Raw genomic sequence first — 20,564 nt, forward strand, 5'->3', positions numbered from 1 at the left:
CATTCATGACGGTATGAGGTAAAGATGATATAGACATATCTTATATAGCGCGCTACATCTGAAATATTTCTATAGCCATTGCATTTGTACTACCGTAAAACCAATAAAAACGCTGTCCAATTCCTGTTTATACCAACTAGACTAAAACGGAATATATTAATTACCACTTCAAATTACAATACCTTTAAAGCTGCAGTACGTCCTGCCCAGTGTTTTAAGGTTGTAATACCCGTTATCCTTCACACCCGCTTCATACAGCGACTCACATTTTTCATACTCGGCTGAAAGTTCAGCTGAAAGGGAAAGTACTGTATTGCTTAAGTATGTCTCAAACAGGTTGAAATTGCACCATGGCCTATCTAGTTGTTATAATCAATGTAAATTAACGACTATATAATGCATCCATATTTTTATAGATTGATGAAAATCCTGCAAATGAAAACTTTTAATATGAAATAGAGTCAAATTATGAAATAAAATTCATCACATAACCGTTCGCCCACCTAGGACTCGTCATTGCTGGTACAGGCCTAAAGGATCTCTTTCGGGAACAATGGAATTTTGCCCACGCACCAAATCAAATAAAAGTGTGTGGTATTTGTAACAACTTGACCGATTCCTCATTAAATACTCATTAAATAATATAAAAAATTTCAGAACGTCCTTATGGCCTGTGCTACGGCCCATATAACGTTGTAACCATAGGAACATGACAGGATTCAGTTATTCATCTGAAAAAGTATTAAAACCACAGCGTACATTACCAAATGATATATAATTTGATTAACAAGAATCAGGTTGGTAAGTTGCTGGTAAAGATGTATCAAAATATTGCAAAATAAAAAAATCGTAGTTTCAAAATTGAAAAAGTTTGTTTGTTTTTTTTTTTAACCAAAAACAGTTTTTCAAAGAACTGAAGTATGTACTTTTCAATTTGAGTTCACCAAAAATCTTTATATGTTAGACAGGGGTCAGTATTTCCTCAAAAATCAACAGTTTCTCAGATAAGAAATGTTTCTGAAAAAAATTATATTACCGTTTTCAGTGACCAAATATATTTACCAAATTACCTGGCGCATTATCTGAAGTAAATGTAGTGAAAATTTCAGAAAAAAGAACTGAGAACCGATAAAATTGCCATTTAAGGGCAAGAACAAAGTTACTATATTTCAAGAAATTGCATGGTCAGAAGATGATAATACCGTTTTAGAGGCCCCTAAATTATCCTTGTAATACATTATCTCTACAAAAAAAATTCATCCAAAGCTAACTTTCGATTATCAATAATTAGTATTTATGAATAAATGAGTGAATTGGGTAAACCCGGTAAATACTTTTACATTGCGTCGGTTTAATTAATCATTCTTATGAGGTGGTTTTAATGTACAGACATCAAAAAATGTTATTTTCGAATCTGTGTTGAAGAAGTTTTGCCTGTCTATGTGCATGTAACGTCCTAAAATAGTGAAGAATCGAGGCAAAATGAGCAGCGATACCAGATGTCTGCAAGACAGATACAATAATACGATTTCACAAGATCGTCAAACTGTATTCAAACATTATATCTGGTTTGAGATTGAGTGCATTGGCACAATTTCATTTTTTACTTATTTTACGGAAAGAGATCCTTTTGAAACCCAAGCGATTTCTGAGAAAAATTTTAAATGATCGAAAAAATATCAAAATTTAAATTAGGAAATGCCCTAGCCTCATAACTCAATAATTTTCGTAATTTCAAATACATGATCAAAAGAACCTCAAATATATTTTGAACCGCCCCACTGTTCAAATGAATTATAACGTGGCATGTAGTATACAGCAATCATCGGGGACTAGAATTCCTCCAGGGGTGTCTACCATCTGCAATCTCGCAGATTGTGCAAAAGATATCCCTCAAAAACATATTCTTAAATGACATAATCAATGTAGAAGCGTTTAGACTAACACAATCATTTTGGTAGGAAAATAACTTGTCTATAGAAATTTCGTAAAAACATAGCTTATTATAGATGTGAAATAGATAGACGTTATCATTTTGTCATGTTCACGTGTTGTATTATAATGTAAAGTATACTTACTTTACATGAAAGCGTTTACAATTATATTCGTTTTCTATTAGCTCAATTTTGGAAAAAATATTCATGTCGTTTGAACGAGACCTGATTTGTAATTTTTCAAAATATTTGTTATTGGAGATTTGCAATTCACTTTAAGACACCAAAACCTAATGGAGTAAAATTTAAGTTTTTTTATTTTTTTATTTATTTATTTTTTGTTTGTTTAAGGCAACATACGTCTGGTTTCATTCAGAGCCTATCAATGCCATAAAGGATCAGAGAATATTTAGTTTACCAAAAAAAAAAAAAAAAACCCAGGTAAATATAAGTCCAACAAAAAGTTTGAATTTTGTTTCAAATCTTATAAGAATTAAATCGATGATTCGATCGTATTGCATTTATGTAAGGAAATGTCAATCTATAAGACTACAGAAAATGTTTCTAAAAAGCATTATCATTTTGTATAAGCACACTTACTAAAAGCTGTCTATAAGCCAAGTTTATCTGCTGTTTCCTCTTACGAGGATGTTATAACTTACCCATGTGTTCGATGGAATGAACGGTACCATTATATGCCGCATTTTCGCATTGATTCGTTAAGGCTAATCCCTGCAGATTAGAAGTGTTAGTACACGCGCATATATCTTCTGATAAAATGGCATAAAAGACATTTTCTGCAAGACAACGTTGTTGGCATGTCAATTCCTTGTCACCGCTGACAGAAAAATTCGAAATTCCCACGGTATTCAGTTCCTTATAGCAGGCATTGACTGTAATTGTAAATATCATCATTTGAGTGTAATTCATACTTATTTATATCATACCTTATAGCGAACGTATTTAGATTTTTGTTTCACAACTCTAGTAGAAGAATGACCACCGAATTAAAGCATTTACATATACATTGTAGTTATTTTTTTAATTGTTAATCTTTAAAATCCTTTTTGTCTTTGTCTTCCTTCTCTTCTAGTACAATGGCATTTACATAGATGAGGAAAAATCAATACAAAAGCTAAACAAGGCTAATGACGATAGTTTATTATGATGATACTTGGTAATAAACGTTTGGTAACGTTATTTTTATCTGATACATCTTATTTTACGTTTATTTGTCTGATGGCTGAAGCGTTTTTCCATTCCACAGTATACAGCTTTATCTGAGTTTTATCTTTACATTGGCATATTTCCTTATTTTTATCTATCTTGTTTTTTATTTATCTATATTTTTTCTATTTCGCTTTTCCGTTGGATTTTTTGTGGGCGACGAGAGGAAAACATAAAATGAAAAAAAAAAAAAATGTCAGATATCACTTAACGTTGATTAATTTTTTGAGTAACAATGTTCCATCAAACCAAATGTTCAACTGTATACTTTTGTCTTTTTATTCAAACCATTTACGACTTTCAAGGTCATAGGTCATATCTTACTTACTGACGGTTTGATAGACCGATTCCTGGCTGTTTTCTCCTCCACAGTAAGCGTGGTGTGCTTCATCAGGGATGAGAGGACAGGTCATGTTACATTGCATGGCGTCTACCTGTATCACAGTAGGGTCGATATAATTACCACAAAAACAGCTTCCATTGGCTGTCACTGCGTACCGGAAATCAAGATCTTGGCAATCGTTCATACAGTAGAGCTGCCCTGTAAGTGGTATGTCAGTTACAACCTGCAATGCACCTGCTGCATAACAGCCAACATAACGCCGTGATTCTGAAATAAAAATTAATGATTAAGCTTTTAAGAATTCATTTACAAAAAGCAAAACGAAAGAGGTGGAAAATGTCCCTAACTTAAAAAAAGAAAGAAGTCAGAAGCCGTTGAACAAAATAAATTGAGATAAAATTAGTAAATGAGCTTTGATGTAGGACTTACTGCTGCATTTAAATGGTGAGGCTATACTCCATTGTCCGAATTCAGTACACACAGTCGTCATTTGAGGTGGCCAGCTCAGAATATCGATATTTAAAACATGACCAGCCGTACAGTTAAATGTAACACTTTCTCCATATGTGTAAACGTGACCTTCCACCAGATTAGTAAATGAATTGTCAGCTGTTGTCAGTAAAGGACATGTCACAACTGCAGAAAAAACAGAAATAACCTGTAATCAAAGCAAAGTTCTACGTCTCAACGTTTGATACCTCAACCCTCCTAGGATTCATCGACTCCCAACAACAGCATATCTAGGACTTTTGCGAATGCGGTGGACCAGTTTGCTCATCGTATCATCTAATATCATGTGAAGACGTCATTTCAACAGATGTGTGTTATACCAAAGAAATACACCCAGAGTTCACGACTCAAGTATGGCAATGCTAATGCAGACAGGGGATACTTCTTTTGTGAAAAGCAGAGATACCAATTGAGAATATCGCGACTATACAGGATACTTATCTGCTTAATACGATGGTGTATTGTGGAGCATAGTTGGTTAACTTGATGTTCGATAAGTTTATTATCATACTACATCAATGTATGTGGAATAAAAACAAAAAATGTGACGTCTAATACTATTTTATTCAATTTTAACATTCCCCCTCATCCGAAACAAGTAGACACTAAAATAATATGAAAACTACTTACTATCGCATCGCCCGTTGTAAAAGGTGTCATAATGCGCACAGACGGTAGTACCGTTATCTTGCACGCACTGACACGTCACATTGGTGACCACCTCTAATGAGGTGGAGTTGATAAAGAATGCATATCCTAAGTCGCATTTCATCGTTACGTTTGTTAAATGGTCAGCAAATTCTGAGTCAACGTACATATGCAACGTGGCCATCTCGGTCATATTAAAATGACACTGCGCAACTATCAAAATAGAAAATAGGCAAAATGTCAACACAAAACCAAAGTATGACTGAAATATGCGGAAAGTAGAACCATTGAAAATACGAAACATAGCGTCAGCGGGAAATTACCATAATTGAATATACATACTGAAAGGATAAGGTTGAAAAATAAACGTCATCGACACAAAATCTTAAAAAATAGCGAATGGAAACAGACGGAGTGTATGGAAGAATAAGTACAAAAATGTCATAACGGCGACACACGAATACACAAACTGGTTACAAAATGTACTGTAAATGTTGTATCTACCAATTTGTATTATTAAATTGATGTTAAAGAAATATCGACGACATAAATTTCCTCGTTATAAACACCTGCCAGTTTAAACATGTGAGACATTTCACAAGGAAAAGGAAATGTTCTAAAACCTCACAGTCAACTTTATTGTGTATACTTTAGGAATGTATGAAGACCAGGAGAACAAAATTTGTAAAATTCAACTTTTTTCTTGTGGAAATATTTTGAAAGGTTAGATGTTAGAAAGTAAATGAAAAGAGTGATAAAGAAGAGAGAGAAAAGAAAAGAAAACATCATGTTACTGACATCAGAAGACATCAGAATACAAGTAAAAAATATATTCATGTTCGCATATTACGCTTTTAAAATTTTCTCCCGGAATAACAGGCATTCTTTCTTAATTTTTAGGAGATTTTTTATTTCAAAACATTTTCTCATCTTCCAAAAGGTGACGGAAAGTTTTTTTTAGATAATGAGAGAGAATCAATGTGAATTAACGGGCTTAAATCAGCATAGCAAACAAAATCAAAATTTTAAAAAACTCACTTAAAACTTAAATCTTGGAAATGTTACGAAATTGAACTTTATGAAGTCGTAAAAAAGATCGGATAGCTGTGCATAATTTCTTGAAATATTCATCGAAATAACATTTTTCGCAAAGAAACCACCAAGCCAGGATTCACTTTATCGTAATTTGTGGTCTGTGATGATAATTTAAGTAAACTTTGGTTGAAATCAGACTTTCAGAGTTATGCTCAAGAGAAGTAACTCGACAACGGGAAAACATTTTAAAAAAACCGTTAACGCTATTAACGGAATTACGCAGTCAAGAAAATGTATTCTAACATTTAAAAAAAAATGACGGTCATATTAAGCATTCCACTTTAGCGCAGAGGTAAGAATTTTGTTCAATACACGTTTGAGATATTACATTACAATTTGTTTTCTATAGAAGAATGCCATATTTCCGATCAAATGTTACTTTGATACGTTAACACGAAATATTCTAATAAAGCTTCTTGTGTGAACAATGTACTTACTACTCTTTTTTAACTCGTTCTATTGAAAACAATAAGGTGGCCTATTTATAAAGAGAGAAAAAGACTTGATAATACCCTATGCTTCCTTCCTGTACTCTGATGTTTTACGAATCCTTTCATGATTCTTTTTTTATAACGGTATATGTTTGTATTTGTACGTGTAACCTGTTCAACACTGACCTTGTGCGTCGACGCTGTGGCATATCAAATATTTTCCATTAGCTATACAAACATTGTCACATTGTGTAATGGAGATGTCTTGCACACAAATATGCAATGCTCTAAAACACATCCTCTCTCCAGTGTGCATCGACGTTGATATTTTTTATCCCTCATCGCAATATTCCCCTTGCTGGATTTTAACTCGCGGGCAACAGTATATGGTAGTGTCAAACTGGTCGATTACTAATAAATTTGAGTTAAATTCCCCAAAGTATATGCTTTTAAATGTGTTTGTACTTTTAAAATATCAATTACGTTAATCCTGAATTATTGACAATACAAGTAGACATATTCATGATTCTTCCATACAGATTCAATTTAATAATAGGAACGACAAACCAACCAGTAAGTGCTACCAATGCATTAATGTCACAGGTACATTTACTGCGAATTTGATTTAACTTCATGTATGTAATGTTTTGTTTGTGGTATGCACTTATTCACACTTGTCTAGCTTTGTTGTTGTGCAATGTGGAAAGTTCCTGTTTCTATTTATAGTTTATTCACGTGTCGTACCTGTGTCACCTCAGTACGTTTAGTGCTTGTGTAGTATACGTCCTGTGGTGGAGCTGTTTTTGAATAATATGCTTATTGGTACGTAAGTTGTGAGGAAAGTGTGCTTGGGTGTGCGATTGTAAAATAATAAAAAAAAAACCTGAGCATTATCGCAGTCGGGCCGTAACCTCAGTTAGGACATATCATCTGGAGTCCTGCTGTACTACTATAGAATTATTATACAACAGACACACATTTTACCAGACACATGTCTTGGAAGGGAAATTTTTTGTATGGGCCAACATCGTTAAATTAAAGCATGTAGAAAACGTCCAGAGTTTGTTTAAAAGGCTCTGTGACATTAATTTGACACGCGTTATTGAAATTATGTCAAACTACTGCTTACCTGTACATGTCGGTTGTGTCCCTATCCAAGTCGTACCGGAGCAAATTAACTTATCATCACCAGAACTTAGTGTAAAGCCAACATCACATTGAAATATAGCAGTAGCATTAGTACTCGAGTAGCTAACGGACCCGTTCGTAGGAGCGTCTAGCTGGGGACAGTCAGGAGCTAAAACGGTGATATATTAAATACAGATAAAAAATAAAAAAGTTTTTAAATAGTGTTATCTTATTCGTCTATGTTAATAACATATGTCATATTTAGTGACCACGTGTATAAATTGAATTTGTATTTTCGATAGATGTTTACCTGGGTATTTTTCTAACTTTTACTCAAAATCATATAGCTTTTGAATTGATATATTTATTTCGGAAAAGCAAATGTTTTCATCGATTTTACAGACTCTTGAAACCAATAAGGTTCTGTGTTGCAAAGCGACTATTTTTAGTCTTTGTCGTCTGTCTATATATTGCATTACAGAGACTGCATGTAACAACAGCTTTTCTGCATACAAAATTGATATAATGCTTACGACAAGAATAATCGATTTTTAAGACGAGTAATGGTTAAGAATTATTGAGAACATAATATTCAAAGACTAGCGTTGCCGTTCGACACTGACGTGCAAGAACTAACCTGAGATCATAAAGCACAAGGAACGCTTTGAATCAGAGCACGGGACAACGAACCATTGGCCGTCCGTGTTGTTCATGGCAACACATTTGTCTATTGCCGTAATAACGGAGGGTTCGGATGCAGCCCACCATGTGACACTAGGGACTTCATAAGGTGGTCGTTTAGCTTCTATGTTAGTAGCCGTTTTCATCAAATATCCCAAGTGAAGCATTTCACCGACAGCTAGTCTGCAATATTGTTGATATCTGTACTTGAATGTGACTATTCGTGGGCATAAATGAATATAAGAGAACAGTTTTTTTAATAAAAAGTGACAATGGTCACAAGCTTCAGACAAATAATTCCGCCAGTAAACTTGTATGTTATGCATACTTATCATTTAAAGTATACATACATCCTTATATTACCATTCTACGTAGTCCGAAGAGTTCTGACGATGTACCGACGATTTTATTTTATTTTATCTATTTTTTGTCGAGGTCGCTAGTCTGGATTCTAGCGAGTCGTGTACTGGTGGCTGAAATCTTGCATTGCGACCAATCTCGCGAACGTTTACTTTTTCGTAGGTTTACAGTCACAACTCTAGAGAGGTTCTACAAAGTGGTGGCCATTGTTTATATATTGGAAAGTAAAGTTCTGTGAAGAAATGTGTCGAAGTACCTAATTTACAACATTTGATTGCTTAGACATATATGCAAGTTTATACAATGGTATTTAATGTTTCCATCGATAAACTATCTATAACTATAGCACTGTTGTAATTGTATAAACCGTAACTAAACGTCGATCCATACACGGGATGCTAGTATTGAGCGTTTTTGTGTACGGAGGAAGTCTGGTTATCGACCACAACCAAGAACAAATAAAATCGCGCATAGATATTCGGAACCCTTCGGACTACATTCTATACTAAGCACAATTTATATATTATTGCTGACAAGAGATTGACTACAATTAAACATAAGACAATATCTCTAGATATACACAGACACTTGACACTTTCGTTGGGTCAGTGTGGACGTCCCTCGGACGCCAGATATTGAACAGAAACAAAAGTAGATAGTGTCATTTGTAGATAAATGTTGTAGACTAAATACATGAGAAGACTATATCGTACCCTGGGTAGTTTACCGACAGCTGAGATGTTAGTGTGTTGAAGACTGTTGTGTCAGGAATCTCGGCTAGATAGCCACCTTGCAATGAACACGACGCACTTGCATTGTCAGCTGGTTTTGGATCATTCTGCAACCAGTAGCACAAAATCCCCAAGTCACTGTAGGCCTCAATAGCAGGACTGGAGCATGTGGAGGCGTCGGTCTTCCACGGTAGTAGATATATCGTCAGTGCTACAACAAACACATGTGGTGACAAAGTGTAAATTGTTATATCATACTCAGGTTTAAAACTACCATATAAAAAAGGCTTTTGTAATGATCCTCTTAATGAATAAACCTTAAATTATTCTTAGACACATCATTATATTTAATGTAAATTCCTTAAATCGTGTGTTTGTTTCAGATTGCTGTCTCCAAAGTTAAGCAGTGTTGAATATGTTAATGTTTTTTAAGTAAGCATTTTATTGATAACAGAAATTAATCTTATTTCATAAAAGCTCTTGTTTGTATAAATGCTATATTTAAGTTGAGTATAAGAAAAGTCTGCCTGCTGTTATTGTAGAAGAATGGTCAAAAGCTCATTAGAGGTCTTTAAATTCCATATACTAATAATTCCGCTTCTTGAGTAAACAATATCACCATAAGACTGTAACCCAGATTTGATAGTGCTTAGAATGATGGTTAGTAGCTTTAAGTTTTGTTAGATAGCTAGACAAACCAGCAATAAAACGTTGTTTATGTGGATTTTATTAATCAAATATAAATGGGGGAGGTCCGTGTCATTATCATTAAAAGTCAATCACAACAAATGCGAGTGATTAGCCATTGTTTATTTCTCTTTCTTTTCTGGAGGGAGTAATGGAAGGGTCTCCTTCGGTTTTAAGCAAGCCTTGCTCTTCAATATGTATACAGGAAAGATAATAAAGTTTGCAGAAAAGGATAAAGCTTTTGGGTACCTTATTTGAAGGTACATTAACAAACTTGAAAAAATCTTGAAGTGTGGATTTATCATTAAGATCGAGGAAAACTTACCTTAACTTTTAAATCACCAGTTACTACATTTAACTAGTTAGACTGTTGTTAATCAAATGCACGAAGTGCGCTGGATGATAATCGAATAAAATCAGATCACATCGGCTACGTTTTAATCATGTTTAAGTGATTAAAATAGTAGACAACAATGTATTTTAAAGAAAATCGATTTAATTAAGCATGTTTTTTTCCATATAGGATAAAAACTGATACCCTAGTATATTGACCTCTCCACTCGATTGATAACACATTATTTTCCTAAAGCAACGCCTGTATGGATTTCACTTTTGATTAATCACTTCACTTAGTATGTCAAACCATTTCGTACATCATTTATAATAAATTGTTTTCGCAATCAATGTTTCACTTCCGTAAGGTACATTTAGGCGCGAAAAAGCAGACAAATAAAACGAGAGTATCATAAATGTTATATAAAGAGACACGTTATTTGATTTTTTTTCTACTGTGATTAATTGACCATCGACTTTATGACGACTTTTGATTTCAGTTTGAAATAGCTACTGTTTAGTCTTTGCTAATTCCCATTCTTTAAACTTTACTTCTAGATTTTATTTTTTTAGAAAAATGATTAATTGCTTGTATCTATTGTTTCGAACAAAATAACAAATTCTATAGGAAGACCGGTTGTACAAAACGTCAAGGTACAGGCATAACAATGGTGGCCAATGTTTCTATTTTTTTTTTACATTGCTATCAAAATTAATCAGGAAGTTTTTTATTTTATTACATTGCTATCAAAATTAATCAGGAAGTTTGCCGAATACGTTTAGTGTTTTAGTTTCTTTTTGTTTAACTTATTACATCGCTGTCAAAATGAATAAGTATGATTTAGTGACAAAACGTACATTAGGTTCCATATTTTACGTTTTCTTGAATATTGTTTTGTGTTTTAATCTTATAAATAAAAATCAAACAAAATTCACACAGTTCGCTAAATTTTGATTCAAACAAGAAAAGGTGTAACGTGGGCAGATTATGAGCAGAAATTTGACATTCTCGAAAACAGAAGGAGAGTAAGATCACGTGTTCAGGAAGGGTAATCATTTTTTTCACATCTGTCATTCACATACCGGTCAATCTCAGAAACTTGTGTCAGAAATGTTCAGAAAGTAATGTCACGTTCTCAAATAAATGCCAGATTCCCATCAATGAAATAGCCATGCATGTTACCGAGGGCCGAACGTATCAAACAGATATATATATATATAACATGAATGACGATAATAGAAATGTTAGAGGAATAAAAAAAAATTGTACGATACTGTTTGTTTTCTCGGCATAATATGGGGAATGTCTCATGGCATACCCAAACGATTAATATTGTTAGAAAAAAAACCTTTATGTGTTTGAGAGAGAATAAAACTGTCTTCTGATAGGTAATGATTATAAAAACGTGCATTTTTTTATTTTTAACTTTTGCAATTATTTTGTGTATGATATGCAATTACGGATTTGATATCAGTGTTAGGTTAGCCTATCAGTAAAAAGGAATCGGCAGACAGGTAGGAAGGCAAGCAGGCAGGCAGATAAATTATTTAGGTATCTACCCGGATGTTGTTATTAGCAATGATATCAACAAGGTTGTTCAATCTTTTCGAGGAACTAGGATGGGTTTGTTTAAGTCCTTAAGATGACAAATAGATAGTAGACACCACATTAGGATAATGTATACTAACGTCGGCTACAATTCAGCCCCGATCACGTTACTCGGATCGATCGTAGAAAAAATACAAACAAATCATGTGACTTTAAACTCCGGTTTGGCCTGATTCTCTCCTCCGAATTACCATGCTTTGTTCTTGCATATTTTAACACTGTCTGAATGTATACTTTCTAATTGATTTTGGATATTGCCTCTGCTGATACATTCAATAGTATTGTAATTAAAATTTAAGGATTAACCCTACACGCTGTCAGTGTAATCATCCTTCAGAATTAACCCTACACGCTGTCAGTGTAATCTTCATTCAGAATAACCCTACACGCTGTCAGTGTAATCATCATTCAGAATTAACCCTACATGATGTCAGTGTAATCATACTTCAGAATTAACCCTACACGCTGTCAGTGTAATCTTCATTCAGAATAACCCTACACGCTGTCAGTGTAATCATCATTCAGAATTAACCCTACATGATGTCTGTGTAATCATACTTCAGAATTAACCCTACACGCTGTCAGTGTAATCATCATTCAGAATTATCCCTACACGCTGTCAGTGTAATCATCCTTCAGAATTATCCCTACATGATGTCAGTGTAATCATTGTTCAGAATTATCCCTACATGATGTCAGTGTAATCATTGTTCAGAATTAACCCTACATGATGTCTGTGTAATCATACTTCAGAATTAACCCTACATGATGTCAGTGTAATCATCCTTCAGAATTAACCCTACATGATGTCTGTGTAATCATACTTCAGAATTAACCCTACACGCTGTCATTGTAATCATCATTCAGAATTAACCCTACATGATGTCAGTGTAATCATCATTCAGAATTAACCCTACATGATGTCAGTGTAATCATCATTCAGAATTAACCCTACACGCTGTCAGTGTAATCATCATTCAGAATTAACCCTACACGCTGTCAGTGTAATCATCATTCAGAATTAACCCTACACGCTGTCAGTGTAATCATCATTCAGAATTAACCCTACATGATGTCAGTGTAATCATCATTCAGAATTAACCCTACATGATGTCAGTGTAATCATCCTTCAGAATTAACCCTACATGATGTCTGTGTAATCATACTTCAGAATTAACCCTACACGCTGTCAGTGTAATCATCATTCAGAATTATCCCTACATGATGTCAGTGTAATCATCATTCAGAATTAACCCTACATGATGTCTGTGTAATCATCATTCAGAATTAACCCTACATGATGTCTGTGTAATCATCATTCAGAATTAACCCTACATGATGTCAGTGTAATCATCATTCAGAATTAACCCTACACGCTGTCAGTGTAATCATCATTCAGAATTAACCCTACATGATGTCAGTGTAATCATTGTCCTGGATTAACCCTACATGATGTCAGTGTAATCATCCTTCAGAATTAACCCTACATGATGTCTGTGTAATCATCATTCAGAATTAACCCTACATGATGTCAGTGTAATCATCATTCAGAATTAACCCTACATGATGTCTGTGTAATCATCATTCAGAATTAACCCTACATGATGTCAGTGTAATCATCATTCAGAATTAACCCTACATGATGTCAGTGTAATCATCATTCAGAATTAACCCTACATGATGTCAGTGTAATCATCATTCATAATTAACCCTACATGATGTCAGTGTAATCATTGTCCAGGATTAACCCTACACGCTGTCAGTGTAATCATCATTCAGAATTAACCCTACACGCTGTCAGTGTAATCATCATTCAGAATTAACCCTACACGCTGTCAGTGTAATCATCATTCAGAATTAACCCTACATGATGTCTGTGTAATCATCATTCAGAATTAACCCTACATGATGTCTGTGTAATCATCATTCAGAATTAACCCTACATGATGTCAGTGTAATCATCATTCAGAATTAACCCTACATGATGTCTGTGTAATCATCATTCAGAATTAACCCTACATGATGTCAGTGTAATCATCATTCAGAATTAACCCTACATGATGTCTGTGTAATCATCATTCAGAATTAACCCTACATGATGTCTGTGTAATCATCATTCAGAATTAACCCTACTGTGTAATCATCATTCAGAATTAACCCTACATGATGTCAGTGTAATCATCATTCAGAATTAACCCTACATGATGTCTGTGTAATCATCATTCAGAATTAACCCTACACGCTGTCAGTGTAATCATCATTCAGAATTAACCCTACACGCTGTCAGTGTAATCATCATTCAGAATTAACCCTACATGATGTCAGTGTAATCATTGTTCAGAATTAACCCTACATGATGTCTGTGTAATCATACTTCAGTCAGTGTAATGAACTTCAGAATTAACCCTACATGAAGTCTGTGTAATCATCATTCAGAATTAACCCTACATGATGTCTGTGTAATCATCATTCAGAATTAACCCTACATGATGTCAGTGTAATCATCATTCAGAATTAACCCTACACGCTGTCAGTGTAATCATCATTCAGAATTAACCCTACACGCTGTCAGTGTAATCATCATTCAGAATTAACCCTACATGATGTCAGTGTAATCATCCTTCAGAATTAACCCTACATGATGTCTGTGTAATCATCATTCAGAATTAACCCTACACGCTGTCATTGTAATCATCATTCAGAATTAACCCTACATGATGTCTGTGTAATCATCATTCAGAATTAACCCTACATGATGTCTGTGTAATCATCATTCAGAATTAACCCTACATGATGTCTGTGTAATCATCATTCAGAATTAACCCTACATGATGTCAGTGTAATCATCATTCAGGACTAACTCTGTCGGATGTCTGTGTAACAACTTTCAGGATTAAACCAACCAGATATCTGTGTAACATCATTAATTCAGTACTTACCCTACTGGATATCTGTGTAAGATTATTCAGAACTAACCCTACCGGACAACTGTATAACATTATTCAGGACTAACCTTACCGGATGTCTGTGTAACATTATTCAGAACTTACCCTACTGGATGTCTGTATAACATTATTCAGGACTAACCCTATTGGATGTCTGTGTAACATTATTCAGGACTATCCCTATTGGATGTCTGTATAACATTATTCAGGACTAACCCTATTGGAGGTCTTTATACCATTATTCAGGACTAACCCTACTGGATGTCTGTGTAACGTTATTCAGGACTAACCCTACTGGATGTCTGTGTAACATTATTCAGGACTTACCCTACTGGATGTCTGTATAACATTATTCAGGACTTACCCTACTGGATGTCTGTGTAACATAATTCAGGACTATCCCTACTAGAACTCTGTGTAACATAATTCAGGACTATCCCTATTGGATGTCTGTGTAACATAATTCAGGACTATCCCTACTGGATGTCTGTGTAACATAATTCAGGACTATCCCTACTAGAACTCTGTGTAACATAATTCAGGACTATCCCTATTGGATGTCTGTGTAACATAATTCAGGACTATCCCTACCGGATGTCTGTGTAACATAATTCAGGACTATCCCTACTGGATGTCTGTGTAACATAATTCAGGACTATCCCTACCGGATGTCTGTGTAACATAATTCAGGACTATCCCTACTGGATGTCTGTGTAACATAATTCAGGACTATCCCTACTGGATGTCTGTGTAACATAATTCAGGACTATCCCTACTGGATGTCTGTGTAACATAATTCAGGACTAACCCTGCTGGATGTCTGTGTAACATAATTCAAAACTATCCCTACTAGAACTCCGTTTAACATAATTCAGGACTATCCGTACTGGATGTCTGTGTAACATCATTCAGGACTATCCGTACTGGATGTCTGTAAAATAATTCAGGACTATCCCTACTAGAACTCTGTTTAACATCATTCAGGACTATCCGTACTGGATGTCTGTTTAACACAGCCATCACACGATTAGCTAGAGTACACAGCCATCACCCGATACTAAACTGACTTGTTAGCAGTAAACACAGCCATCACACGATACTAAACTGATAAGCTAGCAGTAAACACAGGCATCACCTGATACTCAACTGACTTGTTAGCAGTAAACACAGTCATCACCCGATACTAAACTGATTTGTTAGCAGTAAACACAGCCATCACCCGATACTTAACTGACTTGTTAGCAGTAAACACAGTCATCACCTGATACTCAACTGATTTGTTAGCAGTAAACACAGTCATCACCCGATACTAAACTGACTTGTTAGCAGTAAACACAGCCTGGATACTAAACTGTTGTTAGTAAACACAGTCATAACATCATTAAACTGATTTGTTAGCAGTAAACACTATCCGATACTACTGGATGTCTAAACTGACTTGTTAGCAGTAAACACAGCCACCACCCGATACTAAACTGACTTGTTAGCAGTAAACACAGCCATCACCCGATACTAAACCGACTGTTTAGCAGTAAACACAGCCATCACCCGATACTAAACCGACTGGTTAGCAGTAAACACAGCCATCACCCGATACTAAACCGACTTGTTAGCAGTAAACACAGCCATCACCCGATACTAAACTGACTTGTTAGCAGTAAACACAGCCATCACCCGATACTAAACTGACTTGTTAGCAGTAAACACAGCCTCAACTGACTTGTTAGCAGTAAACACAGCCATCACACGATACTAAACTGTTAGCTAGTAAACACAGCCATCACCCGATATTTAACCGACTGTTTAGCTTTAAACACAGCCATCACCCGATACTAAACCGACTGGTTAGCCATCACCCGATACTAAACTGACTGGTTAGCAGTAAACACAGGCATCACCCGATACTAAACCGACTGTTTAGCAGTAAACACAGCCATCACCCGATACTAAACTGACTGTTTAGCAGTAAACACAGCCATCCCCGATACTAAACCGACTTGTTAGCAGTAAACACAGCCACCACCCGATACTAAACTTGACAGTTGTTAGCAGTTAGCAAACACAGCCATCACCCGATACTTAACTGACTGTTTAGCAGTAAACACACATCACCCGATACTAAACTGACTTGTTAGCAGTAAACACAGCCATCACCCGATACTAAACTGACTTGTTAGCAGTAAACACAGCCATCACCCGATACTAAACTGACTTGTTAGCAGTAAACACAGCCATCACACGATACTAAACTGACTTGTTAGCAGTAAACACAGCCATCACCCGATACTAAACTGACTTGTTAGCAGTAAACACAGCCATCACCCGATACTAAACTGACTTGTTAGCAGTAAACACAGCCATCACCCGATACTAAACTGACTTGTTAGCAGTAAACACAGTCATCACCTGATACTAAACTGACTTGTTAGCAGTAAACACAGCCATCACCCGATACTAAACCGACTTGTTAGCAGTAAACACAGTCATCACCCGATACTAAACTGACTTGTTAGCAGTAAACACAGCCATCACCCGATACTAAACTGATTTGTTATCAGTAAACACAGTCATCACCTGATACTAAACTGATTTGTTAGCAGTAAACACAATCATCTCCCGATACTAAACTGATTAGCTAGCAGTAAACACAGCCATCACCCGATACTAAACTGACTTGTTAGCAGTAAACACAGCCATCACCCGATACTAAACCGACTGGTTAGCAGTAAACACAGCCACCACCCGATACTAAACTGACTTGTTAGCAGTAAACACAGTCATCACCCGAAACTAAACTGGCTTGTTAGCAGTAAACACAGCCACCACCCGATACTAAACTGACTTGTTAGCAGTAAACACAGTCATCACCCGATACTAAACTGACTTGTTAGCAGTAAACAAAGTCATCTCCCGATACTAAACCGACTGTTTAGCAGTAAACACAGCCATCACCCGATACTAAACTGGCTTGTTAGCAGTAAACACAGCCATCACCCGATACTAAACTGACTGGTTAGCAGTAAACACAGCCATCACCCGATACTAAACCGACTTGTTAGCAGTAAACACAGCCATCACCCGATACTAAACTGACTTGTTAGCAGTAAACACAGGCATTACCCGATACTTAACCGACTGTTTAGCAGTAATCAAAGTCATCTCCCGATGCTAAACTGATTTGTTAGCAGTAAACACAGTCATCACCCGATACTAAACTGATTAGCTAGCGGTAAACACAGGCATCAACCGATACTAAACCGACTGGTTAGCAGTAAACACAGTCATCACCCGATACCAAACCGACTGGTTAGCAGTAAACATCGGCATCACCCGATACTAAACCGACTGGTTAGTCGATCGGGCTAAAGAGAAATTCTCAATAGCCGGCTGGTATATTGTTTCTTGATCTACTAGATTACATACACCTCCTCCTGGAATAACTCTTCCTCGAGTTTTTAGGGGATACAGCGATGCTGGTGGATATTATACCAGAGTCCCTACGTGGGCGCCAATGTAACATTTTAATGAATCCGCTAGGATTCGAAGCAGGAACCTCTGGTTTACTAGTCTGACGCTCAACCGATTGAGCTTAAGAGAAAGTCTTTCTAGCCGAGCGGTATATTGCAGCTAGTATTTATAGACTCCAGTTAGATATTCACAGTTACTATCAACTTAGATATTCACAGTTTCTGTCCCCAGTTAGATATCCACAGTTCTGACAATGTTGATAATTCTATAAAGTTCTCGTTCCACTCGAAATGTTTTGTAATGACCTAAAACTCAATGTCTCCATCGGGATGGTGGCCTGACTTTTTTGTTTACAATCTTATCAGCTTTCTGTTTCGATATAAGATCTCACAGTTTTGACAGATTGCAGTTCCGACTAAAATGTTTGCGGTTCCAACGGGTTTCTGTCCCGGCCTAAATGTTTTTTTATTTTAAAGGGTGTCTTTCAATATTTTCACGAACATAAAGGAATATTTTCGAGACGTTAAAAGTTGTACAGCTAGGAGATTTATGTCCAAAAACATAAATCATTGATATAATGGATTGTTCTCTTGATCTTAAAAGTTACCTTAGAGTCTCAAAGGTACATCTACCTGACAGGGTTACAGGGCTAACATTCATAGATCACAATGGTATGGAACCTATCATTTGAATAAAGAGGACTCCACGAATTGTCCTTAAGGACATCATAACTTTTCTAAAAGCTCATATAATAATTTCAGTTGTAAGTATTTTACTCTTAGCGCAAGCACAATTGAAACTGTATAAAATTACTCTTTCTAAGTTGTTTTATCTGAAAGTCTGTTTTGTAACTTCATTTCAAAAAGAGCGGAGGAAAACTGCAATACCTGCAATACATTTATTACAGACAAAAAGAACATTCTACCAGAAGCTTTGAATGCTTAAATTGTGAAATCATTATGTTCCATCATATTCACGTCCTCTTTCAGTGCTTAAAAATCTAATATGAAAACAAAACCCTGGTTTAACTTCCTTAGCCTGATGTCAAGACCACACTTCACGAGTAAAGTTATTGTACCTGCAGATAAGACCATTGATATTTTTATCGATGTCTTTAAAAATCATTTCATTACCTGCATACAAAAAACCCATAAACTGACTCAATTCCCGAGAAAATCCTGCCTTTCACATTTTCTAATATTTCTAAAGAAGAAATGTTAACTATTGTCATTACCTAAATTTACAATTACTCCCAGATTTCTGACCTTCACATAAAACCACATAAATGACATTTTATTAGTGGTGCGTATTGCTGATCCACCTAAAAGTTATCATTGCCATTTTAATTGCTACCAAACCAAGTTGAAAGGCTTGGTGGTTTTTTTATGTTAGAAATGTAATGAAACGTATGGAAATTAAAGGACACCAAAGAAAAATATTGAGCATCGTCTAAAGAAAAATACATTTGTCTACAAGGACATTTGAATTATCCATTCAGTTTACTAACGTCGCATTTCAAACTGAACAAACGTATTGAATGATTAGAAAACTTTCTTTTTTACGTTATGTGAAATAACATTTGAAATTTCAATGAGCATAAGCAATGGAATACGTGTATTTTGAGATCAAAGATTGGCTTCTAAGTTTCAACAGATATAAAGCGGGTTTTTTCCGTTTTTCTTTCTTTTTTTTTTCTTTTTGTTTCTTGTTTTGTTTTGTTTTGTTTGTTTTTTTTCTCTCTTTTTCGGTTTTTGTTTTTTTTTTAGTTGCTGTAAGATCTGTTTGTCTGTATGAATGCAAAACGTATAGATTTGTCCCGTTTTATCATCTTAACGGTGTCTTTTTTATTTTGTTAGTAAAATAAATCCGTGAAAATTTATTATGCATATCATTGTAGATGTTTTAATTGGACCTCTTTCGTTACCGTGATCATTTCTTCTTGTTTTCTTTTTCCTTTTTCTATCGCATTTATTTTATGCCACTTTTTATAAACATTATAAACATGTGTATAAACTATTTAAAAAATGTTAAATCTACAGCTACAGAATCATTTTGATGACTACATGGAGGAATTTTCAAATGTAATTAATGAACAGAAGAAAACATATTTAAACCAATACGCAATCATTAATGATATATAAAATACTTACCAATCGGAAGAAGTTTCCACTTTTCTGAGTGGATATTTCCCATATCGCCGTTAAACGATTTCAATCGCTTTGAAGTCCGGGTTGTTGCTTGGAAATTGTTCATGTGATTGGAAACTGTTAGTATACTTGATTCCTCACTATATATCTGGTTACTATCTAAAATTCATTTATGCTTGTTTGACTAAGTAAGAGAAACTATTTTCTGTTTTTCTTTATTGTAAAATATTTGTTAATATCCTGTCCTTAACTGTGTTCAATTAGTTACCTTGAAAGCACACGACTAG

The 20,564-nt window shown here is 35.2% G+C and overlaps 1 protein-coding gene across 1 annotated transcript in view; it reads right to left on the reverse strand.

The window, feature by feature from the left end:
• Positions 1–20,323, reverse strand: part of LOC132556750 (uncharacterized) — a 49,171-nt gene extending 28,848 nt beyond the window's left edge. The window contains exons 1-9 of the mRNA XM_060221193.1: positions 20,281–20,323; positions 9,071–9,299; positions 7,954–8,180; positions 7,318–7,485; positions 4,645–4,875; positions 3,934–4,140; positions 3,490–3,771; positions 2,597–2,827; positions 183–293 (exon numbers count right to left, since the gene is read on the reverse strand). Of these exons, the coding sequence (XP_060077176.1) occupies positions 183–293; positions 2,597–2,827; positions 3,490–3,771; positions 3,934–4,140; positions 4,645–4,875; positions 7,318–7,485; positions 7,954–8,180; positions 9,071–9,299; positions 20,281–20,323 (1,729 nt within the window). The remainder of the gene's footprint in view (positions 1–182; positions 294–2,596; positions 2,828–3,489; positions 3,772–3,933; positions 4,141–4,644; positions 4,876–7,317; positions 7,486–7,953; positions 8,181–9,070; positions 9,300–20,280) is intronic.
• Between the last annotated feature and the right edge of the window lie 241 nt (positions 20,324–20,564).

This window comes from Ylistrum balloti, unplaced genomic scaffold (genome assembly GCF_031769215.1).
Source record: "Ylistrum balloti isolate Yb309-2 unplaced genomic scaffold, AGI_CSIRO_Ybal_v1 Utg370590, whole genome shotgun sequence".
In the NCBI taxonomy this organism is placed as follows: Eukaryota; Metazoa; Mollusca; class Bivalvia; order Pectinida; family Pectinidae; genus Ylistrum; species Ylistrum balloti.